A 27026-nucleotide genomic window follows, 5' to 3' on the forward strand; every position below is an offset into this window, starting at 1 on the left:
GAAGGGAGGCTGGAGGTCACTCAGCTTCTCCCAGAGTATTTCCTACATCAGGTATTCATGTTGGGAAGGGCCATGAGGACTGTTTCCATAGAAGAAGGAACTAGGAGGTTGGATTCCAAGCTTGCTGCCTACGTGCTCTGAGACATAGAACTCAGGCAGACGTTTATCACACAGAACAGACCATCCAGGCCTAGTGAGCAAAGAGATTCCATTGCGATGGCAATTCCTGTAATTAAACCTATGACAAACCAGCCACAGGCTGTACCTTACAAAAGCTAAAGATAAACCTGCCCCTATTCTTCTGGCACCTTGCAGAAGTGAAAGATAAACTTAGCATTATGCTTTCCTCCTTTTCCCCATACCAAGAAATTTCCCATAGAAACGAGAAACACATATAAGCCCTACCTGAATGGGCGGAGGGGGTCTCTCTTTCACTAGTGATTAGAGACCGTGACCCCGTCTGGGGGGTTTGGGGGGGTGGGGGGGTGGGTGGGGTGGCCTTTTATTACTCTCTGTTAAATAAACTTATTTTCACTTTAAACTCTGTATCAGTTCACGTTTGAATTCTTTCCTACATGAAGCCACGAACCTTCTAGGTCCAGGACTTGAGTCCCCACTCTGGGGATTCACCTGTCAGCATCAGTGTGAACTCAATACTTAAGGTAAGTCAGGTAGCCCTTCTCACCTGTAAGATAATCATAGCATTCTGAGATGTGGGAGTGGAAACAGTAGCTAATGTCACCAATTCTTATTACCTCGGTCCTTACCTTTCCCTCTCAGTGACTCAAGGCCACTCCTCCAGCGAGAAATGACCAGGACTGTCAATCACACCCCTTCTCCCTTATCCATTCACAACAAACAACTGATGATTCTTTTCCACAGCTGCCACCAGTAATGCCCCACCCCTGTCCCCTGCAGGAAGGGTACATGCAAACAGTCGACAATCCCCCTGGACTTGTTTCCCTAACAGCCGTTGTGAGGGTTGTTAAATAAAGACACAAGTGGGCTTTGCCCCTGAGAAGCTTGGAATCCAACCTCGTAACACAAAACTCACTCAAGTCAGGTATCTGCAGGACCCCTTTTGCACAGCATTGTGTCAACAATACAATACAGAAACCCTGAAGAAAGTCCAAGGAGAGGAGAAACCAAGGAGGGAGGCTAATAGAACTTTCTTTTTTCTTTTTTTTTTTTTTAGGCTCCCTCGTTCTGCATGATTCTCGACCTTGGCCATGTGCTGAAATCCCCCAGCGAGCTGTACAAATCCTGGTGCTAGTCCACCCACCGAGGTTCTGGTGGAGTAGGGCCTGGGAGCCAGGAGATTTGAAATCCCCTCAGGAGACGTGAACATGCACATTCGGGTGATGCTAGTGGACAGGCAGAGTTCAGAACATGGTCCATGGTGCTAGATGCCATCGGAGGAGTCTGTGAAATGGCCATCGGTTTGGATGAAGAGAAGGCGACAGGTGAAATCCATCAGAGCAGTTTTGCCAGAGTCCCAGGAGCAGAGGGCACACTGGCAGGGGGCAGTGGGGGCGCTGAGCGTCTCACTTGGGAATGAACGGTCAAGAGCTCTTTGTGAATGCAAGAGAAGACCTCAGTGATAGGAGGGAGGGTGAAAGAGCCAGGAGTGAGCTTAATTTTGTGTTGGTTCTTCAAAAGGAGAAACTGGCTGTTTACACACAGAGGGGGAAGGTCCAATAGAACGAGAGTTTGAAAAAGCAGGAGAAGAGGCCTCCCATTAATCAAAGCCCCAGAGACAGGCAAGTAGGGTCTCGACTAGAGCATGAATGTGAGAAAAAACAGGGAAAAGAAACGAACATCGAGCATTAATTTTGCTAGACACTCATCTGTATGATTTAACGTAATCTTCCCAGCAAACCTGCCAGGCCCCTTGTAACACTCAAGCCCCCGTATCCATTATTCCGGGGTTTTGCCGGTTCACATTAGGGCCATTCCCAAATCTTGTACTCGAAAAGATCACAGAGATCAAGAGAGTCTTCTTGCAGGCCCAACATGATTTATTATGGAAAGCACTATCTGAAAGAAGTATACGCAGTCCAAATTTAAAATAAAGAAAATGGGGGAAAATAATCTGTCAGAAACATGCAATGCCAGTGCCAGGTACCTGAGAGCGACGCTGTGCGCGGCTGTTCCCAGAGCTCTCCTCCCAAGGATGCACAGGGCGAAGGTGAGGGTCACTAACGGAGAGTCCTCGTCACTGTCCAGGGCCTTTGAGGGCTGAAGAGCAAGGATGTTAATTCAGCTGGCGCACAGGGGCCAGCGCACAGCACAGCCTCCCCAGTGCAGCCAGTTACTTACAGGAGGCTTTTAAAGTGCCCACTGGGGTCATCCCGTCCCCATTCCCGGGGGTGGGGACACTGTTTCCTGAAGCACGCTCTCTTGTGGACGGACATGAGGAAACATTTCACGAGAAGATAACTTAGGGGAGGAGAGGGGTAACATGGAGCTTGCTGACCTGATTCCCTGGGATTTTGAATATGGCGCTTTAGGTCATAAAGACGGTCAGGACTTAGAGTCAGCTGGATGCCCACCTCACTGTCACTGCCCACCCTCACACTGCCCACTGCCTACCTCTCTACCCACTGACCACCTTCACACTATGCAACGCAGGGGAGTTGCACATCTAGCAGGGAGAGAAGTACAGGAATCAAGGTCAGATGAGGGTTTCTGTTATCCCTACAATGAGGAGGCCCCCTGAGTGATCACAGGTTCACAATCAACCACTAGATTAAGGGAGTCATCCAGAGTCAGCTTAAAAAACGTGGCGGGGGGAAGGGCAGAAGAAATTAAAGTCAAAATGTCTTTTGCAAGAAAAATGAAATGATTTCATGACCCAACTGAGGAAAGAGGAAGCCACCGCTGGGTCAGCCCACTGCCCCCTTTGTTTACCTCCCCTTGCTCCTCCTTCTTGCCTGCCCTCCCCCTCTCATTTATAAGCTGTCACTGTCCTTGGTTTGGGTCTCAGAGGCTGCGTTCATCTCCAGCAGCGTCCTCAGCACAGGAGCTGATGCACGAGAAACATAATTGAGGAGGAACATGGACTATATGATTGTTAAACAGAATTTCTTGTCCACGATTCAGTATGTGCAGTAAATCCCCCCGATTTCCCACAGATACACGTTGTGCAGAAATCTCAAAAAGCAACTTTCAACTAAGAAGTTTCCAAAGTTTTAAAGCTGTGACAGAGACTTAGGACTGCCCGATCCTGAGTCCAGTGTACAGGGAAAATATACCTGCAAGGCTCCTTCATGGGAGTCGTGGCACTTAAATTCTGCCACTTAATTCTGCTTAGTCGTTAAACAGGCATTTATCCACATACCAATGGTTTTTCTCTCCTTTATTGTATTGCAGTCTGTCGGGGAGGGTAGGAAAGAGATGGGCTTTACACGTTTCCTTGTTTTTGAACCTGATGTTCACGCGTCCAGCCCCTCCCTACCTCTTGTCTTTTCCGCGCACAGTACTGGATCCATTCGAGATAGACGTTACAGTAGCTGGCGCGTGTGACCCCCTGGAGACACGGAACGTAGTCGTCGTCAATGTTGATGTTGAACGTTGCAAGGTCACGCTCGATGTAATGCCACTTGGCAAACGGCTGCAGGGACTTCAGGAGAGACTCATTTTTGATCCAGGAGAGGAGTTTGGGGGATGTTACCATGTAGTATATTATACTCTGCAGAGAGAAAGCAAGATTTTTCAGCCATTCTAAAGCCAGAAAGACTTTCCATTTGTTATATCTCATAAAGGAAATTGAGATCAGAGAAATATGAGACATGAAATCCCCATGGGGGGTGGTCCACTTGAGACATTCTGAAATGTTCTCTTAAGGGTCACTGTAGGGGAGAGGGCAGTGTGAAAACAGAATGCTCATAGAATGTACCAGAACAGACTTTCTGTGGGGAGAAAGAACGCCAGCCAGCCCCATCCTTTCTGAGGGAAGCACATGAAAGCACCCATGGCTTACCACAGCTTCTGTGGACGCCGGGCTAAGCTGAGCCAGCTGAACGAGACTGGGAAACGCTCTTCTGGCCCCAGCCAGAGTGTAGAATGAGCTAAGTCAGCAGAGTCCTCCGGGGAAGTACTTAAGCTGTAAAATTGTGGTCACACACATGCACACGTAATCCTGGGTGCCCAGACAGAGGACGTCTGTGATGTGCTCACAGACAAGCCACGTTCTTCTCCTTCAGACACTCTACTTAAGAGGCCCAGTGGGGAAAACGCCACCCTCAGACTTTATTATTCAGAGTCACAGCTTTATTGAAGGCCAGCTTGTAGTCTTCGAATGCATCCATCTTTCCAAAAGGCTAGCACCTGGCCCGGAGAAGTAAAAGTGTGACACAGGAAACGGCAATCCCTTTGGCTGGGATGTGGAACCTGGTCATTGGTGGCCGAGGTGCCTGCTTGCAGGTTATCTCAGGAGAGTGAGCAGGTGAGCAGACAGACACACACGGTAGCTGGATGTGGGCAAATGCCTGGCCAGCCTCACTCTGCTGTCACGACCAAGAGTGGCCAATGTTCTCTACAGTCTCCAGTCCTCCTGTCCCCAAACTGGGAGGGGGGGGGGCGGAGAAATGACATCCAGACAATAAGTAGAATCCAGGAATTCACAGGTTCCCCCACCTCTGTAGTACAGCGCCCAGGACACTTGTGCTGGCCCTAAGACATCCCTCCAGGGTCAGGAGGGAGGGAAGAAGAAGCCAAAGGAAGCCGAAAGCAGAGGAGGGAGAAACAGGCGCTATGGAGGCCGCTTTCCATCACTGCTTTGAGGTTTAAAATGAGAAATGGGTGTGGAGCACTTCGCCTGTGGCCTGGCAGGCACTACAAAGAAATAATAACAGCTACCTTTGGCATCTGTCACTTGTTACCCACCAAGCCTGAGGCCGCAGTGACAGCAGCCAAGCTGAGGTCTGAAGCAAGGGTGAGGGGACAAGAGACCCAGAGGGCACAACTGAGGTGTAAATTCCAACTCTGGGCCTTCTCTGATGTCTAGTCACCTTAAAACTCCTGTGAGCTGGCAGTTTAAATAGTCAGCCCAAAGTCACAAGCAAATGACAACTGGCCACAGCCACAGTCACCACTTCTCAGCTGACAATGACAAAAGGAAAAAAGAAAAGTGGTCTGTCTAAACATCTGGCCTAGTAAACATCTGGTCTAGTCTTCTCCAATATGTCCTGATCACGTGTCCCAGATGGAATAACAAACAAATCAGAAGACTAACGTTTACCTTTCCATTCCTTTCTAGCGAGGAACTAAAACAACCCCTCGAGATGAAGGCAGAATAGCTCAAATCACAGAAGTTAAAGCTTTCTCCTCTAGTTCTGGCAAAATCCTGCAGTGCTGACCTTGGAGAACAAGCCCAGCTCCATGCCCAGTTTTCCTGTGCATGGGAGGGACCCAGTCCTCTCACCAGGAGAAAACAGAACCACCCCAACTAGTTGCAAACCATACTCCATTTCCACTTCATTTGGGCAGAAATTCTGTCAGGGAGACATGTCAACGAACAGTGAACAGTGGGAAAACCTTCCAGTCTGTCAGGAAGAGATGGGTACAATACTAAGTAAAACTGATAAGTAAGGATGGTGAAAATCAATTGCGTAGACCCTGATCCGTGCTGAAAGCAGGACCTCTTCTGAATTAATTCACCACGTTTGGCTCCTCCAGCAGGATTCTCCCGGTTTCTCATTTTAATTGCAGATCAGGCACCCTATCAGACAGCTCCTTCCAGGAAGGGCCCCTGGCAGGGAGACCAACACGTCCTGGTTTTCCACTCCTCATTCTGCAAGCCCAGCGATAAGCTCATCTCCTGTCTCCAGGAGTCAGGCAGAGACAATGGCCGCAGGAACACCAGGCCCTCGCAGAAGGCTGATGTCTGGACTGCAAAGAGGGTTTGAAGCATGAATAAATGGAGGAGGCACAGGAGGAAACCTCAAGTCGTCAGGAACGAAATGATTTCAAATATATTCAGGGAAGGTGGGGGAACTGACCCAGTTTATTAGGAGATTAAAAAAAAAAAAAAGGAATTCTTTTATGCGAAGGCATTATTCCAAACTCTTTTTCCTTTTGATTCGCTTGTCCAATAAAAAAAAATTCATAAAAAGAGCAAAACTGAACTCGTGAAATGTGAAGCAATTCAGAGCTACAAAGGCAAAATAGTTCACCATGTAACCAAGACCAAGGAAGGATATATCCATTCATCTTTACCCTAAAATGCCATTTCTTCTGTTCTAACAGCCTCTCGGCAGTCTGGAGATCTCCTTGAACTAACTGCACAGGGGAATGAGGGCAAGATCAGAGCGACCCCTCACCAGAGGGGCGGGGAGCAGGGAGCCCGCTGTTTAGAGACGGCCATGCCTGGATAGGCCTGTGTGCCAACATGCCAGGAATTAACTGTGGGGACCCATCTGCCTACAAATCTCTGCCCATCCTGCTTACTGCTTTGGAGTTGAGAAAATTCTGTTTCTCTTGGGCTTAAATATGTCTGTAGTGGTGCCCAAGCCTAGTTGTATATCAAATCACTTAGGAAACTCATTTAAAAATACAGGCGCTCAGGTGCCTCCCTGGGCCCATAGAATCAGAATTTCTGGACAGGATGTGCCCAGAACCTATAGAAAATTTCACCTGGCTGTCTGAGGACTGGATGCCACAGGTCTGCCCCTGGCCGGTGAGAAGTGCCCCGTTGGGGAACAAACCGTCACACTGTGCGTCTCTCCTACCCTGCCTGAAACTCTCATGTTAGCATCAGTCCCCTGCCTTTGAAAACAGAGTCAAGGGCATCGTTTTCTCACAAGCTAACTATTACCGGCAAGTTCAGGGGCCCCCTTCAGCCCTCTGCCCTTTGTACATGACCCTGGATTTGTTTAGCAGATTGCAAAGTGCCATTTTAGATAACACATAGGGGACTGGGAGGCAGGTTTCTAGTGATAGGAGAGGAGAAAGATGAACATTAATTAACAGCCCAAAGGAAGGCGGGGGGCGGGGCAGAGGTAGGGGCATCAAAAAGCAGGTGCATGGCGTGCCCAAGGCCTCTGGAAAAGCCAGCAGGGGGACCCAGAGAGGGCACCTCCTGCCTTCTCTGTCCCTTTTCTGCCACTTGAGGTGGCCTGCTGGCCCATGGAAAGGCCGTTTATGGGGAGCTCCAGATTCAGAGAACTGGCTCAGCATTGAACCCCATTTTTGCAACTACTGTCTGGAGCAGGTCCCTGAGACCCTTGCTGACATCTGGATGTCATCTGTCCAGACTGCATGGCCCTGACTCAATCCCACATTATCTGGGACCTTTGTTCATTCGTCCAAAAAATGCTGGGTATCTCCACAAGCAAGGCATCACACGCGTTCTGGGGACCCAAATAGGAAGCAGGGGTGTGTGCCTCCTCTGCTTAGGGAGCCGCCAGAAGGTGAAGTGGAGACGTTGCAGTGCAAGGGGAGGTGAATGTCAGGGTAGGGCAGCAGGTGAGGAAGTGCTGCCTGTGACTCACCTGGGAAGAGCCCAGGTTGTGAGCATGGGGGCTGAGCCAGGGGAGTGCAGCAGGGGAGGGTGCAGCAGTGCCGGGGTGGGGTGGGGAGCACAGCAAGTGTGTGCACCTGCTGTGAAAGGGGGTCAAACCCAGTTAGAAACAACAGTGGAGGGTTCTGGATGGTGAACCAATGAGTCACCTCTTCTTGAGGCGAGAAGGAAATGTTTAGCTCCAGGGCTCGTCTGTGTGGCCGTCTAGGTCCACACTGCTGGCCCCACCTGCCCCTCCAGAGTGAACTCCTGGCCACTTGCTTCATGGGCCCACCAGCCCCTATGACCCATCAGCCCCTGGGTCCAGCCCTCCTGCAATGGCCCCAACCCGTAGCCACCTTTGAACTAAAGGGAATACTCTACCCTTTCTCTGCTTTTTGAGGGAGGTGCCAGAGAGAGCTGGCTGCCATTTAACAGTTTCTCCTTCCATGAGCATAGTTTCTATCTGGGTCTGTCACTGCCCAGGCTACACTTTCCAGACCCCTGTAGCTGGCATCTGACACCTTCCAACCAATGGGATACAGCAGCAGCATACTGAGGCCGACCAGGGACCTTCTTAAGGATCAGCTGGTGAAGGCCCTGGCACTCATCTTCTGTGTCCTTCCCTCCATCTGACTAAGCCTGGAGCGTAAGAGGGGGGGCACTTTACGTGGTGGAACTGGGAGCTGAAGGCACCTGGGTCCGAGGACTTCTGGAGCAGAGTTGCCACACCAGCCTTCGTCTGTGTGTGAGAGAAAGACACGTCTGACGTGTGTGCTAGTTACCTCATGGCCCTCTGCCAAATCTAATACCAGCTGACATGCCGAGTGTGCCCAGAGTTGACTGTGTGAAAATCTTCTTGCAGTCTCTTTTATCATGGCTGAGGGGACGAGCCACAGAGCTGGGAGGCACGAGGTCACAAGTCCCTGATTCACTTTCCAGATCTTCCCCAGATGACGTGAAGCTGGGCAGAACAGCTATAGTGTGGTTGAGATTTTGATGTAAATTTTTGCATCCTTCTAGAACACACGAAGGAGGTGAGTATGAACCGCTAAATCTGTTTTAAATGTTCTCCCCCAGAAAAGGGTTTCACAAACATTCCTGGCTGCAATCACCTTGGGGTGTGATGGTGAAGTTATTTAACATTCTGATCTTCATGGTCCTTCTATCCCTGTAAACTTCAGCAGCTACTGGTGCTCCCCACTGTAGCGATTCCGAATTTTGAAATGTTTTCCTTTTCAGTTGCTTGAAACTCCTGTCACTGCCCTCCTCACTGTCACTGCCCACTTCACTGTCACTGCCCTCCTCACTGTCACTGCCCACTTCACTGTCACTGCCCTCCTCACTGTCACTGCCCACTTCACTGTCACTGCCCTCCTCACTGTCACTGCCCACTTCACTGTCACTGCCCTCCTCACTGTCACTGCCCTCCTCACTGTCACTGCCCTCCTCACTGTCACTGCCCTCCTCACTGTCACTGCCCTCCTCACTGTCACTGCCCTCCTCACTGTCACTGCCCACTTCACTGTCACTGCCCTCCTCACTATCCACATCACTGTCACTGCCCTCCTCATTGTCACTGCCCTCCTCACTGTCACGGCCCACATCACTGTCACTGCCCTCCTCACTATCCACATCACTGTCACTGCCCACCTCACTGTCACAGCCCACATCACTGTCACTGCCCTCCTCACTATCCACATAACTGTCACTGCCCACCTCACTGTCACGGTCCACCTCACTGTCACCGCCCTCCTCACTGTCACTGCCCTCCTCACTGTCACTGCCCTCCTCACTGTCACTGCCCACTTCACTGTCACTGCCCTCCTCACTGTCACTGCCCACATCACTGTCACTGCCCACCTCACTGTCACGGCCCACATCACTGTCACTGCCCACCTCACTGTCACCGCCCTCCTCACTGCCCACTGCCCGCCTCACTGTCACTGCCCTCCTCACTGTCACTGCCCTCCTCACTGTCACTGCCCTCCTCACTGTCACTGCCCTCCTCACTGTCACTGCCCACTTCACTGTCACTGCCCTCCTCACTGTCACTGCCCACTTCACTGTCACTGCCCTCCTCACTGTCACTGCCCACCTCACTGTCACCGCCCTCCTCACTGCCCACTGCCCACCTCACTGTCACCGCCCTCCTCACTGTCACCGCCCTCCTCACTGCCCACTGCCCACCTCACTGTCACCGCCCTCCCCACTGCCCACTGCCCTCCTCACTTCCCACTGCCCACCCTCACACTGCCCACTGCCCACTGCACTGCCCATGCTCACACTGCCCACTGCCTACCTCTCTACCCACTGACCACCTTCACACTATGCAACGCAGGGGAGTTGCACATCTAGCAGGGAGAGAAGTACAGGAATCAAGGTCAGATGAGGGTTTCTGTTATCCCTACAATGAGGAGGCCCCCTGAGTGATCATAGGTTCACAATCAACCACTAGATTAAGGGAGTCATCCAGAGTCAGCTTAAAAAACGTGGCGGGGGGAAGGGCAGAAGAAATTAAAGTCAAAATGTCTTTTGCAAGAAAAATGAAATGATTTCATGACCCAACTGAGGAAAGAGGAAGCCACCGCTGGGTCAGCCCACTGCCCCCTTTGTTTACCTCCCCTTGCTCCTCCTTCTTGCCTGCCCTCCCCCTCTCATTTATAAGCTGTCACTGTCCTTGGTTTGGGTCTCAGAGGCTGCGTTCATCTCCAGCAGCGTCCTCAGCACAGGAGCTGATGCACGAGAAACATAATTGAGGAGGAACATGGACTATATGATTGTTAAACAGAATTTCTTGTCCACGATTCAGTATGTGCAGTAAATCCCCCCGATTTCCCACAGATACACGTTGTGCAGAAATCTCAAAAAGCAACTTTCAACTAAGAAGTTTCCAAAGTTTTAAAGCTATGACAGAGACTTAGGACTGCCCGATCCTGAGTCCAGTGTACAGGGAAAATATACCTGCAAGGCTCCTTCATGGGAGTCGTGGCACTTAAATTCTGCCACTTAATTCTGCTTAGTCGTTAAACAGGCATCTATCCACATACCAATGGTTTTTCTCTCCTTTATTGTATTGCAGTCTGTCGGGGAGGGTAGGAAAGAGATGGGCTTTACACGTTTCCTTGTTTTTGAACCTGATGTTCATGCGTCCAGCCCCTCCCTACCTCTTGTCTTTTCTGCGCACAGTACTGGATCCATTCGAGATAGACGTTACAGTAGCTGGCGCGTGTGACCCCCTGGAGACATGGAACGTAGTCGTCGTCAATGTTGATGTTGAACGTTGCAAGGTCACGCTCGATGTAATGCCACTTGGCAAACGGCTGCAGGGACTTCAGGAGAGACTCATTTTTGATCCAGGAGAGGAGTTTGGGGGATGTTACCATGTAGTATATTATACTCTGTAGAGAGAAAGCAAGATTTTTCAGCCATTCTAAAGCCAGAAAGACTTTCCATTTGTTATATCTCATAAAGGAAATTGAGATCAGAGAAATATGAGACATGAAATCCCCATGGGGGGTGGTCCACTTGAGACATTCTGAAATGTTCTCTTAAGGGTCACTGTAGGGAGAGGGCAGTGTGAAAACAGAATGCTCATAGAATGTACCAGAACAGACTTTCTGTGGGGAGAAAGAACGCCAGCCAGCCCCATCCTTTCTGAGGGAAGCACATGAAAGCACCCATGGCTTACCACAGCTTCTGTGGACGCCGGGCTAAGCTGAGCCAGCTGAACGAGACTGGGAAACGCTCTTCTGGCCCCAGCCAGAGTGTAGAATGAGCTAAGTCAGCAGAGTCCTCCGGGAAGTACTTAAGCTGTAAAATTGTGGTCACACACATGCACACGTAATCCTGGGTGCCCAGACAGAGGACGTCTGTGATGTGCTCACAGACAAGCCACGTTCTTCTCCTTCAGACACTCTACTTAAGAGGCCCAGTGGGGAAAACGCCACCCTCAGACTTTATTATTCAGAGTCACAGCTTTATTGAAGGCCAGCTTGTAGTCTTGAATGCATCCATCTTTCCAAAAGGCTAGCACCTGGCCCGGAGAAGTAAAAGTGTGACACAGGAAACGGCAATCCCTTTGGCTGGGATGTGGAACCTGGTCATTGGTGGCCGAGGTGCCTGCTTGCAGGTTATCTCAGGAGAGTGAGCAGGTGAGCAGACAGACACACACGGTAGCTGGATGTGGGCAAATGCCTGGCCAGCCTCACTCTGCTGTCATGACCAAGAGTGGCCAATGTTCTCTACAGTCTCCAGTCCTCCTGTCCCCAAACTGGGAGGGGGGGGGGCGGAGAAATGACATCCAGACAATAAATAGAATCCAGGAATTCACAGGTTCCCCCACCTCTGTAGTACAGTGCCCAGGACACTTGTGCTGGCCCTAAGACATCCCTCCAGGGTCAGGAGGGAGGGAAGAAGAAGCCAAAGGAAGCCGAAAGCAGAGGAGGGAGAAACAGGCGCTATGGAGGCCGCTTTTCATCACTGCTTTGAGGTTTAAAATGAGAAATGGGTGTGGAGCACTTCGCCTGTGGCCTGGCAGGCACTACAAAGAAATAATAACAGCTACCTTTGGCATCTGTCACTTGTTACCCACCAAGCCTGAGGCCACAGTGACAGCAGCCAAGCTGAGGTCTGAAGCAAGGGTGAGGGGACAAGAGACCCAGAGGGCACAACTGAGGTGTAAATTCCAACTCTGGGCCTTCTCTGATGTCTAGTCACCTTAAAACTCCTGTGAGCTGGCAGTTTAAATAGTCAGCCCAAAGTCACAAGCAAATGACAACTGGCCACAGCCACAGTCACCACTTCTCAGCTGACAATGACAAAAGGAAAAAAGAAAAGTGGTCTGTCTAAACATCTGGCCTAGTAAACATCTGGTCTAGTCTTCTCCAATATGTCCTGATCACGTGTCCCAGATGGAATAACAAACAAATCAGAAGACGAACGTTTACCTTTCCATTCCTTTCTAGCGAGGAACTAAAACAACCCCTCGAGATGAAGGCAGAATAGCTCAAATCACAGAAGTTAAAGCTTTCTCCTCTAGTTCTGGCAAAATCCTGCAGTGCTGACCTTGGAGAACAAGCCCAGCTCCATGCCCAGTTTTCCTGTGCATGGGAGGGACCCAGTCCTCTCACCAGGAGAAAACAGAACCACCCCAACTAGTTGCAAACCATACTCCATTTCCACTTCATTTGGGCAGAAATTCTGTCAGGGAGACATGTCAACGAACAGTGAACAGTGGGAAAACCTTCCGAGTCTGTCAGGAAGAGATGGGTACAATACTAAGTAAAACTGATAAGTAAGGATGGTGAAAATCAATTGCGTAGACCCTGATCCGTGCTGAAAGCAGGACCTCTTCTGAATTAATTCACCACGTTTGGCTCCTCCAGCAGGATTCTCCCGGTTTCTCATTTTAATTGCAGATCAGGCACCCTATCAGACAGCTCCTTCCAGGAAGGGCCCCTGGCAGGGAGACCAACACGTCCTGGTTTTCCACTCCTCATTCTGCAAGCCCAGCGATAAGCTCATCTCCTGTCTCCAGGAGTCAGGCAGAGACAATGGCCGCAGGAACACCAGGCCCTCGCAGAAGGCTGATGTCTGGACTGCAAAGAGGGTTTGAAGCATGAATAAATGGAGGAGGCACAGGAGGAAACCTCAAGTCGTCAGGAACGAAATGATTTCAAATATATTCAGGGAAGGTGGGGGAACTGACCCAGTTTATTAGGAGATTAAAAAAAAAAAAAAGGAATTCTTTTATGCGAAGGCATTATTCCAAACTCTTTTTCCTTTTGATTCGCTTGTCCAATAAAAAAAAATTCATAAAAAGAGCAAAACTGAACTCGTGAAATGTGAAGCAATTCAGAGCTACAAAGGCAAAATAGTTCACCATGTAACCAAGACCAAGGAAGGATATATCCATTCATCTTTACCCTAAAATGCCATTTCTTCTGTTCTAACAGCCTCTCGGCAGTCTGGAGATCTCCTTGAACTAACTGCACAGGGGAATGAGGGCAAGATCAGAGCGACCCCTCACCAGAGGGGCGGGGAGCAGGGAGCCCGCTGTTTAGAGACGGCCATGCCTGGATAGGCCTGTGTGCCAACATGCCAGGAATTAACTGTGGGGACCCATCTGCCTACAAATCTCTGCCCATCCTGCTTACTGCTTTGGAGTTGAGAAAATTCTGTTTCTCTTGGGCATAAATATGTCTGTAGTGGTGCCCAAGCCTAGTTGTATATCAAATCACTTAGGAAACTCATTTAAAAATACAGGCGCTCAGGTGCCTCCCTGGGCCCATAGAATCAGAATTTCTGGACAGGATGTGCCCAGAACCTATAGAAAATTTCACCTGGCTGTCTGAGGACTGGATGCCACAGGTCTGCCCCTGGCCGGTGAGAAGTGCCCGTTGGGGAACAAACCGTCACACTGTGCGTCTCTCCTACCCTGCCTGAAACTCTCATGTTAGCATCAGTCCCCTGCCTTTGAAAACAGAGTCAAGGGCATCGTTTTCTCACAAGCTAACTATTACCGGCAAGTTCAGGGGCCCCTTCAGCCCTCTGCCCTTTGTACATGACCCTGGATTTGTTTAGCAGATTGCAAAGTGCCATTTTAGATAACACATAGGGGACTGGGAGGCAGGTTTCTAGTGATAGGAGAGGAGAAAGATGAACATTAATTAACAGCCCAAAGGAAGGCGGGGGGGCAGAGGTAGGGGCATCAAAAGCAGGTGCATGGCGTGCCCAAGGCCTCTGGAAAAGCCAGCAGGGGACCCAGAGAGGCACCTCCTGCCTTCTCTGTCCCTTTTCTGCCACTTGAGGTGGCCTGCTGGCCCATGGAAAGGCCGTTTATGGGGAGCTCCAGATTCAGAGAACTGGCTCAGCATTGAACCCCATTTTTGCAACTACTGTCTGGAGCAGGTCCCTGAGACCCTTGCTGACATCTGGATGTCATCTGTCCAGACTGCATGGCCCTGACTCAATCCCACATTATCTGGGACCTTTGTTCATTCGTCCAAAAAATGCTGGGTATTTCCACAAGCAAGGCATCACACGCGTTCTGGGGACCCAAATAGGAAGCAGGGGTGTGTGGCTCCTCTGCTTAGGGAGCCGCCAGAAGGTGAAGTGGAGACATTGCAGTGCAAGGGGGGGTGAATGTCAGGGTAGGGCAGCCGGTGAGGAAGTGCTGCCTGTGACTCACCTGGGAAGAGCCCAGGTTGTGAGCATGGGGGCTGAGCCAGGGGAGTGCAGCAGGGGAGGGTGCAGCAGTGCCGGGGTGGGGTGGGGAGCACAGCAAGTGTGTGCACCTGCTGTGAAAGGGGGTCAAACCCAGTTAGAAACAACAGTGGAGGGTTCTGGATGGTGAACCAATGAGTCACCTCTTCTTGAGGCGAGAAGGAAATGTTTAGCTCCAGGGCTCGTCTGTGTGGCCGTCTAGGTCCACACTGCTGGCCCCACCTGCCCCTCCAGAGTGAACTTCTGGCCACTTGCTTCATGGGCCCACCAGCCCCTATGACCCATCAGCCCCTGGGTCCAGCCCTCCTGCAATGGCCCCAACCCGTAGCCACCTTTGAACTAACGGGAATACTCTACCCTTTCTCTGCTTTTTGAGGGAGGTGCCAGAGAGAGCTGGCTGCCATTTAACAGTTTCTCCTTCCATGAGCATAGTTTCTATCTGGGTCTGTCACTGCCCAGGCTACACTTTCCAGACCCCTGTAGCTGGCATCTGACACCTTCCAACCAATGGGATACAGCAGCAGCATACTGAGGCCGACCAGGGACCTTCTTAAGGATCAGCTGGTGAAGGCCCTGGCACTCATCTTCTGTGTCCTTCCCTCCATCCGACTAAGCCTGGAGCGTAAGAGGGGGGGCACTTTACGTGGTGGAACTGGGAGCTGAAGGCACCTGGGTCCGAGGACTTCTGGAGCAGAGTTGCCACACCAGCCTTCGTCTGTGTGTGAGAGAAAGACACGTCTGACGTGTGTGCTAGTTACCTCATGGCCCTCTGCCAAATCTAATACCAGCTGACATGCCGAGTGTGCCCAGAGTTGACTGTGTGAAAATCTTCTTGCAGTCTCTTTTATCATGGCTGAGGGGACGAGCCACAGAGCTGGGAGGCACGAGGTCACAAGTCCCTGATTCACTTTCCAGATCTTCCCCAGATGACGTGAAGCTGGGCAGAACAGCTATAGTGTGGTTGAGATTTTGATGTAAATTTTTGCATCCTTCTAGAACACACGAAGGAGGTGAGTATGAACCGCTAAATCTGTTTTAAATGTTCTCCCCCAGAAAAGGGTTTCACAAACATTCCTGGCTGCAATCACCTTGGGGTGTGATGGTGAAGTTATTTAACATTCTGATCTTCATGGTCCTTCTATCCCTGTAAACTTCAGCAGCTACTGGTGCTCCCCACTGTAGCGATTCCGAATTTTGAAATGTTTTCCTTTTCAGTTGCTTGAAACTCCTGAAACTTCAGGCGCCCATGTCACCCCTTTTTTTTGTATTTGTTCATTTCTATTGGACCACGTGTCAGCCTCAGCTGGCAGGGAGTTGGGGGTCTCAGACAGATGAGCTTCCTCACTTTGAATGGCATTAAAATGTGGACCGTCAGGACTTCCACCATGCAAACTGCTGCCCACAACAGGGGTTCCCATGAAGACTTCCTCAGCCATGGCTGCCCTCCCCTGGCCCTTCCCTTTAGAAGACAGCTTTGCCCAGTTGTCCCTCTGCATCCTCGGTCATGTCTCACACTTGTTGTACAGGAGACTTATTCCAAACGGCACGTTTTCTGAGTAGAATATACACTGGGCAGACATGGGTGCCGAGAGACTGAAAACATATGTGATTAGTCCCCACATGAGTGAGGGGAAAAGGCTGTCATACTAATCCTGATGGGATCACCTGGCTCTGGTTCTGAGTTTCCATCATGAGCTAAAAAGTAATTGTAGGTCTACAGTGGGCCTTAGCAGAGGACCTGGGTGGACACTCACAGCGTGGAAACAAGGCTGGGGAGTATCAGTTTACTATCACCACCGTTACCACACAGCGTGCTGTTAGAAGCGAGGACACAGTGGCAAGAGCCCAGGCCTGGAATGTGACGGGGCACATGAACCTCAGGCTGAAGCAAAGCCCCCGGGAATTTCTCACAAAACCAGCGGTTCCCACACTGAGCTGGGCCTCAGATCCACAAGCCAAAGGGCAGCCTCAAAATCGGGCTGTCTGCAAAGCTCTTCCGGTGCCCCTTGATCCAGCCCCCATCACCCCCAGCCGAGTGTCCGGGACCCAGGGCGGTACCTTGACATAGTATCGGACGAGGAGCCTGCGGAGGTCGAACACCTGCAGCATGGTGGCTGCGTTGTTGTCTATGACGCTGTAGCCCTCCAGGATGTACTGCGTCCGCGTGACCTCCCAGGTGAGCCAGCGGAGGTTAAAGGCTGCGTTGCAGGACAACAGGTGTGGTAGGTGGCCCGGTTTGCAGCAGCAGCATCCTCCGTCATCCTCGTCGCCTTCCATGATGGCTTCCACCTCTCTCTGCTGGCAATAGGTTCCTGGCAGAGCACAAACGGGACACAGTTACAGGACTTGCTGACCGATTTGGAGATGGGATGGCGAAAAGATGAGAGAAGAGTAAGCTCAGTTTTCTGACCTGGTCAAGATGAAAAATGAAGTTGCCATTTCCTGAGAAGGGGAAGACTGCAGGGGGAACAGCGTTTGTGGAGGCCGGTGGAAAGATTGGGAATTTGCTTTTGTATGTGGTTGTTTTTGCTGCCCATTGTTAATCAAAATGGAGATAGCAAGTGGGCAGTTCAGGAGGGAGGTTCTGGAGGAGATTTAGAACATCAAGGAAATTATCCAGACAAATGGGCTATTTAAAGTAATCTGGGAGAGAGTGCACATAGCATGGAGAACGGGTCTCCGAGCAGGCCAACATTTAGAGGCTGGGGAGGTGAGGTGATACTAACAGAGTGAGCAGAATAGCCTGTGAGGTCAGTAGCAAAAGGAAAGTAAAAAAGAGTTTCAAGGAAGAGGGATCATTGGCTATGTCAAATGATGCTTACAGGTCAAGTTACATGAGGAATTAACAGGTTTGGCAACATGGAGGTGAACTGTGATGTTTGCAAGAGAACGTGCAGTGAAACGATGGGTGGGGGAGGGACACTCGAGTGGAGTGAATTCAAGAGAGAGGAGGAGAAAAAAAACAGAGACAGTAAGTATAGGCAACACTTTTGAGGAGTTTTAAAAATCTTTATGACTTTATTATTAATTTTTTGGGCACCTCAATGCACAGGCTGGGACCTCCTGTATGGGGCTGAGTAGAAGTGGTGGGAGTTGCCTTGTTTCTGAGCCTTGCAGGAAAGTATTTGGTGTTTTAGCCTCATGTAAGACAATCAGCCGGAGGTGTATGCACAGTGTGGACTGTTATGTCTTTTTGATGAATTGACTCTTCAATCATTATGAAACATTTTTCTTTATTTCAGTTACACACCTCATCTTGAAGTCTGATATTAACACAGCTATTTCAGATTTCTTATCATTAGGGTTTGTAAGGGATATAATTTTCTGTCATTTTTCTTTTAACCTATCTATGTCATTGTACTTAAAACATGTCTCTTGTAAACCACATGTAATTAGGACTTGCTTTTTTTTATCAGTCTGATAATCTGTCTTTCAATTATAGTGACTAGTCTATTTACATTTAATGTGAATATTTATATAATTGGGTATAAATCTGCCATCTTGCTATTTGTTTTTATTTGTCCAACTTTTTCCATTTTCATTCTTTCTGATCTTTTTTTTTTTGACTGAAAAACTTTTAGTATTATATCAGTTAACTGTGTCTTTTTTTTTTTTGGCGGTTTCTCTAGGAATAACAATGTGCATTTTTACCTTATCAAAATCTGCCATGGATTGATTTCATACCACTCTTCCTGTAATGTAAGACTATTATAATGGTATATTTACCCGCTCATTTCCTTTGTGTTATTGTCAAACATTTTACTCTAACATACATTTAGACCCCACAATAGAATGTTATTATTTTGCTTTAAACAATCAATTTTTAAAAGGCATTTTAAAGAGAAAAAATATCTTTGCTCACATATTTGCCATTTCTGGCAATCTTCATTCTTTTAGGTAGAATCAACTTTCCATTTGCTATCACTGGCTTTCTGCTTGAAGAATTTCCTTTACTATTTCATATAGTATAGGTCAGCTTGTGATTATGTCAACTGTGGTTTACTACCTGGAAATATTTAAATTTGCCCTCATTTTTAAGGATTTTTTCCTAAATGTAGAATTGTGGATTGACAGTTTTATTTTCCTTTCAGCACTTAAAAACATCATTGCATTATTTTCTCGTTTGCATTATTTCTTATGAGAAGTTTGTGAAAATTCATATGGCTGTTTCTCTGTATATAATGTGTTTTTTAAACTTTCTCATGGTCTTTTAAATGATGATTTAAAAAATCTCAGATGTTCTTATGTTTTTTATCTCTAATTTTCAGCAATTTGATGGTTATGTGCTTACAGTTGGTTTTCTTTGCGTTTATCTCGCTTGACATGCCCTGGGATTTATGGATTGATATTTGCTATCAAACTTTTAAAAGTTTTGAATAATATTTCTTCAACATTTTTCTGCCCCTACTTATTAATTCTCCTTTTGAGACTCCCATTACACATATGTTGGAATGCTTGATATTGTTCCACAGATCACTGAGTCTCTATTTATTTTCCTTAATTTTTAAATTATTTGCATCAGTTTGGATAGTGCCTATTGCCTTGTCTAAAAGTTCATTGATCTTTTCTTCTGTTAAGCCTATGCTCTAACATACTCATTTCAGACATTGTTTTATTCATTTTTGGAATTTCAGGTGTTTACTTTTCTATTGATAATCTCCATCAGTTCATTCATTATGATAATCTTTCCTTTGACTTCCTGAACATATTTACTATCTGTTTGAAACTTCTTTTCTGTTAACTCCAACATCTTTGGGTGTGTTTCTATTTATTGTGCTGTTTCCCTGTGTATGGATCACTTTTTTTCTGCTTCTTTACATACCCAGAAATTTTTATTATATGCTGGATATTGTTGATGGCGCACCAACATCAGTGGTTTGCTGCAAGTTAGTAATGTAATTTAGGAGGAAACTCTCTTCCAATGACTAAAATAAGACAGTTCTTAGAAAGAGACTACACAAGGAAGAAGCAAAAAGGAGAATTTTCACCCCAAATAGATTAGCAAAACTGGTGAAATATTAAATGATGCCTCAAAAATCTGAGCTTTTTCCCAATTTCTCCCTCCTTCATTCCTTTCCATCTGGGCCTAGCATTTATCATGTTGGGATGAATGCCAGAGTTTTTTTTTTTTTTCCTTACATCAAACAAAATGGAAGCAGTGTGTGTGTGTGTGAGAGAGAGAGAGAGAGAGAGAGAGAGAGAGAGAGAGGGAGAGAGAGAGAGCACAAGCGTCTGTGTCTATGTGTACATGGAATGATGCAGAGTCTGGATTTCTACCATCCCAGTGAAATAAGTTACCACCGCCCACTGTGAGCCTGGGAGTATTTCTACATTGATGAAAGGACAATTGAGGAAACAGTTTGCTGGGAAGGACTGCTCAGCTTGATAGAGACGTCATATCTGCCAAAGATTTTTAATAATCACTCAGTTCAGGTAGGTCTGGGTACCACCTCTTAGCAACAAAAGATTCAAAGTCAGGATCACATAGTAAACCAATATGAAAATAATGACACCCAACTATTTCTGCACAGGCACTGATTTTGCATTCAAATGTGAATCAAGGCCCATATTCTTCTCAGAGAGGCTCACACAGTTTAGAAAACATTCCCTCCAACCGGGAGACTTGAACATCGACTGCTCCCACACTGACTTTTCACATCACTGGTGGAGATGAATGACAAGGTGGCTGGCTGACTGGTGTCTTCACCGAAACTGACTGTTGGCATCTTTTATGTTGCTGTGTCCTCATGGTCTAACTCAATGGGATGTAGAAGGCATTCAATAAATATTTTAAAAATTAATGTTGAAAGTATCCTGGAGTCTGTTGGTTCTGATAGATCAGAATGCCTAGTGAAAACTGTGCAAATTCAGTGTTTGAACTAAAAACGAATCTGTCAGATCCCACATGTCTTGCCGCACAATTTCCTGAGTGTGGCCAAATGTGGGGCAGCCATTGGCACTATGGCTGGCAGCCTTCTCCTGACCACCTGGCCCTTTCCTCCTTCCTTTTCTTGTTTCCAAAGGAGCAAGCACTGCCCCCACTCCCAAACTCTGTTTGCCATATCTACCAGAGACAGGCCAGGCCTGGCGTATTTATTCACACTTAATTCCAACAAGGGATGTAGTCAACCTAAGAAGGCAAACACAGTACAAAAACAAATGATAAATTTCAGAGGAAATGGGGACAGGAAAAATATGATAACGTCAGAATAACATCAAGGGGCCCTAACTGTGTTCTATGATGCACTACATATTTACGAAAGGTCGGCCACAGATGTCACGCAGGCTTTCTAGCAACCAACCTAGAGAGAAAACTTGAATAGTTTCTTGTGTCCTAAGACAAAATCATTATTTGGAAAGATCACAGTTATTTCTGGCAAAGACACCAGGGAGACGATATCCCCAGGACCCTCATGAAGAGAACACAGTGCATTATGGGAACGCCAGTCTTGATAGCATTTCACAGCAAGTACAAACACAAGGTCCCCCGAGCCGTCCTGACATGGCCAAAGCACAAAGAAAAAGCACTTCTGTAGGTGGCTCAAACAGTCCAGCCCTAGGGATGTGGTCACCTGAGGGCAGAGTTCAGACTTGTGCACACGGGAAGCGTGTCCTTGGGGTGGATAATGTCTCTCCACCTAGTTTTGACAATTACTGTGTCCAGAGCAGAGGGAATTTTGATGTTTTCTCCCTGATAAGCACGAGATATTCTGTGTGGCTGGGTAGTGTAGGTGTGCGTGCCTCAGTGGTCAGCCTGGCTAGATGGAGAGGTGACCCTCTCTTGGGAAAGTTGGGACACAAAAGGGTGATAGTTTTCTGGCAACCTTCAATTACCTTAAAGTGCTCCCGTGGGGGAGGTACCTCAGCTGGCAAGCCTGGGCCAAGGGCAGGATCCCTGAAAGGGGAGGGGTGGTGGGACCCAGGGCAGGTGGCTGGAGTGGAAACTAGAGTCCTATGGAAGCATTTGAACCTAATTCTGTAGGTAACAGGAAGGTGATGGGGATTTTTTAAGTCCCAAAGAAATGTGGGGAAAGTGGCTCTTAAGGTGGGAATGCAGACTGGTGTAGCCGTTATGGAAGGCAGTGTGGAGGTTCCTCAAAAAATTACGAATAGAATTGCCATATGACCCAGCTATCCCTCTCCTGGGTATCTACCCCCAAAATCTGAAAACATTTAGAGATAAAGACACGTGTGCTCCAATGTTCATTGCAGCTTTGTTTACGGTGGCCAAGACATGGAAACAACCAAAATGTCCTTCGATAGATGAATGGATGAAGAAGTTGTGGTATATATACACAATGGAATACTATTCGGCGGTAAGAAAAGATGATATAGGAACATTTGTGACAACATGGATGGATCTTGAGAGTGTAATGCTGAGCGAAATAAGTCAGACAGAAAAAGCAGAGAACCATGTGATTTCACTGATATGTGGTATATAAACCAAAAGCAACAAAAGAACAAGACAAACAAATGAGAAACAGAAACTCATAGACACAGACAATGGTTTGGTGGTTGCCAGAGGGTAAGGGGGGTGGGGGGTGGGGGGTGGGAGATGAGGGTAAGGGGGATCGAATATATGGTGATGGAAGGAGAACTGACTCTGGGTGATGAACACACAATGGGATTTATAGATGATGTAATACAGAATTGTACACCTGAAATCTATGTAATTTTACTAACAATTGTCACCCCAATAAATTTAATAAAAAAAAAGAAAAAGTCCCCTGCAGCCTTGCGGGGTGGGGGGGTGGGGGGGTGGGGTGGGGTCAAATGCAGAAACCAGTGATGGGAAGTCAGCCCCCCACAGTCCCAATTCAGGTGCAGAGTGATGGGGGCTGGAACTAGGATGTAGGCTGTTTACCAAGAGGTCAGAGGAAGTGATGGAGACGCTGGGCCATTATGTGATGGGGACTTCAAAGGGACACATTTGAAAGGGTCCCCTGCAGCAGAAAGCCTGCACTGAAAGAAAATGTCAGCGTGCTTTACCACTTTCCAGCAAGAATGTGCATATTACAGCCTAAATGCAAGACATATTTTAAAGTGGGGCCTCTTGGCCCTCCAATTTTCCTCCTTATCTGATATGAGTACTTTGAGAAACAATGCTCAGTTGTTCCAAAGAATCTGACTAACTGGAATCCACAGAAAATCCCAAATATCATCAATATTATTACGTTGGTGTTATTTTAAAATTAATAATGTTTTTAAATAATTTTACTAGACATTTATTTGAGCTGAGTTTTCAAATGGTCACTGCCTTCATCAGCCCAGTATGCACTGGGCCAAGCAATGAGGACCCCAGGAGGGGACTCGCAGAAGAGAAGCTTGCACTGCCCTTAAAATACAGTCAGTCTCTGGCACTGAGTGGATCCCAGTTGGGCACCAAGATGGTTTGGCCAGTACTCTTCATGCTGTGGGTGGGATGTAGAGACACACTGGGGTGTGGGCCTTGGATTGTTACATAACATGTATTCCCCTCGGAGCTCACAGTTAAAGTCATTCCTGAATTGCTTAGGGCCACAAAAGGAGGAGGCCATCAGGTACGTCACCGCTGAGCTCAGAGCAGTTCAAGTCCGTGAACGTTCGGACCTCACAGGGTGTGTATTATATGTTAGAAACACAAGACATGTGAGACGGGGCTCAGACCCAGAGAACTCTTATTGGAGACACAGCCCCCTGACTGCCCCTTCTAGTATCGTGCCCCATTACAGCTCTGCTAGAAGCCCTTGGTGGTTGAATTCTGATTCTGAAGAATTGAGCTTCCCCAGAAAAGACTTACCTTCCAGAGAGTCTAGCTTCCCTGAAGCCACCAGGGACAGAGAAAGGCGGAGGCGCTCGACTTGGGGCCAGTCTCTGATGGCAGCCTCCCCACTTTAGCAGAAGTAACTACGGCTGCTGTCACCAAGAGATTCTCCCAATACACTTTTTATTTCCTAAATGCTAAACATCTATGTAGGAATCACCCCTTTAACGTAATCCAGCCTGAAAGGTGGGGAAATAGTCCAGTGACATGCCTGAGGTTGCAGAGTGGAACTAAAACCAGTGACAGGATCGGCCTGTGGAGCCCCAGGTGACTGTAGGTGGTCATTATTTAACTGGACAACGTGTCCCCTAGTCCCCAGTTCCAGTCCTTCAGCAGCATTGGGCTCGTGCAGCTATTAAATACACGCTAAGAACGTAGAAGTGGATTGGCCCACTGTGCAGTAGAGGAAAAAGACAAAATATGTGGGAACAATTTATAACATGTTTAATTCTGTGGACACAGCAGAAATTTTTTTTTATCACAATTTTATATTCCAAGGAGCCTCAATTTGGTTTAAGATCTGTCCAAAGGAGTCCAATTTGTTTCCCTATGACTTGTTTGGCTAGTAGGAATTACAATGTGATGTGATACCTTTAACTGAAAGAGCATTGATTTGTCTCAGAGAAATTTTATTTCAAAACATCATCTATTTTTGTAGAGACATGAATTATCAACTTAGAAAGTGATTTATCAGAGAGCAAGCATCTCATTTGTTGGACACCAACACATCAACTTGCTTACGCAGGTATAATTTCCCCTTTGGTAAATAAGGACACTGAGTCTCAAAAGCAACTTATCCCCTAGAAGGGTCTGGTCTTTTGAATTTAAAATCAGCATTTTTTCTTTATTACACACTGTCTAATGAGCTTTGACAAATTACAAGCAAAAGTTGCCTGAATTTGCTTTTTTCTACCAGCCCATCTGAGAGAGTGAAATGAACCAAATTGCTTAGTACACATGGTAACTTACGTTGGGCAGGATGGAGGCATAAGTATGAGAAATGGTATAATATATAATTATCTCTGTGAATGATGTCTTTTCCCCAATCCTGCCCCATTTACAGTCGAGAAAAGCAATGCACTCAACTTTCCTCAGAAGTCTGGTACTGCCTATTCACATTTAATTGAAAGTCAAATTACCTTCCTTTCCTCCCACAAACTTATGTTTGAGTGTTGATGTTCAAATATGCAGACTCTGCTAACGTCCCGCAGGAAAGCCCCTTCTCTTCCCAGACTTGTTATCTAGACAAGCATGGCTTTGTCTCTCCCACTAACATATCACATAATTTGAAATTAAGAAAAATATGGGTTTAAGAATTCTGAATGGAGAACTTATTATTTTATGGGTAAAATTTGCAACAAAAGGATTTAACAGATTATTCAAGCTATGCAGACGTAAGAACTAAGGAATCGCTAATGACCTAAATGTTGCCATAGAGAAGAGAGCATTCTAGATACTTCCAAGATTAGTGGGAGAGCTATCGCTCTGTATGGATTAGCCAGTTAGGATAAAGGTTTGGGTTGGATTAGCTTTAGATAAGATTAGGTTACACAGATATTTTTAAAATGTCCCCAAATGCCAGTGATTATGGGGTGTTAGTCAAAGTACGAGATGGCTGATAACATTTCACACACACAGGCACATAAATCCTGTCTTCTGATATTTTCCAGACCCCATGGCAATGTGCAGCGACCTCCTGATAACCATGTCTTTCCCTTCCACGTTCACTCTGTGAAAGCCGTCAGGTTTCACGGCTGCTGAGGCAGGCAGGACCCCGAGACACCGAGCTGCCGAGCAGGGTGCCGCCATGGGGAATTCTAGCAGCATGTTCGGCTAAAACTCTTCTTTCTGAGTTTCAACAACCAAGTAGATTTTTAAAAAATGGTTACTCATTCTTTTTCCCCCCCATATTCTCTCCTTATTTATTCTTCCTCCCTCTCTGCCTCCCCCCTCCCTCCCTCACTCCCTCCCCCTCCAGCTGTGGGGACCAGGGAGAAGGCCATGGCCTTTGGGGTCAGCCACATCTAGGTGTTGGCCCCTCCCCCACCACTGGTGACTGTGAAGCTTTGGGCAACTTGCTGAACCTCATTCACGCAATTCTGTCAGGTCTAAAACAGGGATAAGAACACCCCCATTATAGAGTTATTAGTAAGGACTCTTCTGATAATATAAGTGAAGTGCTTACCATGGCACCTGGCGTATAACAGGTGCTCAGAGAACGTTAACTGCCTCTACTTTCTCACTCAACGACATTTACAGGACGTCCTACCATGAGGCGGGCAGTGCACCGGGGAGGGACGCAAATAAGACAAGGAGGCTTGTCGTTTGAGGGGCTCACTGCCTGGTTTGGTGGAGTTTTCATAGCCTTCAGGAACAAAGAACTGAATGTAAACTTGCCTTGGTTTTCACATTATTACTTATTAGTTTGTTGTCAGGAGACATTTATTGACCGTCCACCCTGGGAGGCCACACGCCGCATCATGGCTAACGGTCACAGGGGTCGTGACCCACACATGCAAACACCCGAGAGCAAACTTAGCACTCATCACAACTTTGTTTTCAGTAAAAGGAAAAAGTGATCAATATTGTTTGACAAAGTTATATGAGAAAAACCTGGAAATACTTAACCACATGGGAATGTAGAATATATATACAAATACAGTATCATTCATTGTAAGGAAAATACTGAGAAATGAATAAATTAACAGAGAAAATGTAGTGATACAAGTAATAGGAAATGTAAATGTCAACATAACACCTTCAATTCTGATATAGTTTTTCTTGAGCTTTCTAAAAACCCACTTTATCAAATGACTAATATTTCCTAAGACCTTGGCTAAGAAGATTTCTGGAAAACACCCCTTGCTGTGATAAAAATGTAGCAGTTCTCTGCTGATGAGAATAAGGAAAGCTGCCTGCATACCTGCGTGCAAATTAGATTTCATTTCAGCAGCCTCAAAACTGTCCACACCTGTGACCCAGCATCTGCTTCACCTTCCATGAGAGAAGTGCTTTACTGCAGTTCAGATCACCTGCCCTGGGAAGCCAGACTCCCCGCAGCCTAATTTCCACACTGCTCTGTAAATCACATCTTCCACTGCCCCCCCCTCACCCAGGCCATGAACTCCGGAAATCCTTTCACTGCGCCCTCTGGAACTCAAGGTCTCTTCTTCAACTTCTCCTTGGTGCTCTGCTGGAGACCTGGCTGTCCCCGGTGGGGCTGTTTGCATGCATTCCTCTCACCACTGGGTCTGAGGCAGCTGGAAGATGTCCTCTTGTTTCTCACTGACGCTTTCAGGCCATTCTCCCACTATACCCACACCATCCTCTCCTGAGGCTGTCTTCCATGACCCCTCGAGGTCATTCCCAGTCCTTCCATGAAGGTATTGGCTCTGGCTCACCGCCACTCTCCAACACACCTCCTGCCATCATTCCTGGGATTTCAGTACCCACAGAAGGTCCTTCTAATATTGGGGGTGGGGGGGCATCTCATCT

General features: G+C 47.5%; 1 protein-coding gene across 5 annotated transcripts in view; it reads right to left on the minus strand.

Moving 5' to 3' along the window:
- The window catches only part of PCNX2 (pecanex 2), a 242855-nt gene that overhangs the window by 21680 nt on the left and 194149 nt on the right, over positions 1 to 27026 (minus strand). For 4 of the 5 annotated variants that reach the window (XR_012490740.1, XM_019712884.2, XM_019712883.2 and 1 more), the window contains 3 exons: positions 16787 to 17040; positions 10669 to 10902; positions 2126 to 2238 (listed from right to left, as the gene is read on the minus strand). Coding sequence is in view for 4 of the 5 variants with exons in the window: in XM_019712884.2 (XP_019568443.2) it covers positions 2126 to 2238; positions 10669 to 10902; positions 16787 to 17040 (601 nt within the window). In the remaining variant the exon portion in view is untranslated. Of the gene's footprint in view, positions 1 to 2125; positions 2239 to 3457; positions 3692 to 10668; positions 10903 to 16786; positions 17041 to 27026 lie in introns of all 5 variants that reach the window. The other variant, XM_074316661.1, reaches the window with a different exon arrangement.

The sequence above is a fragment of the Rhinolophus sinicus genome, linkage group LG12, assembly GCF_036562045.2.
Source record: "Rhinolophus sinicus isolate RSC01 linkage group LG12, ASM3656204v1, whole genome shotgun sequence".
Classification (NCBI taxonomy): Eukaryota; Metazoa; Chordata; class Mammalia; order Chiroptera; family Rhinolophidae; genus Rhinolophus; species Rhinolophus sinicus.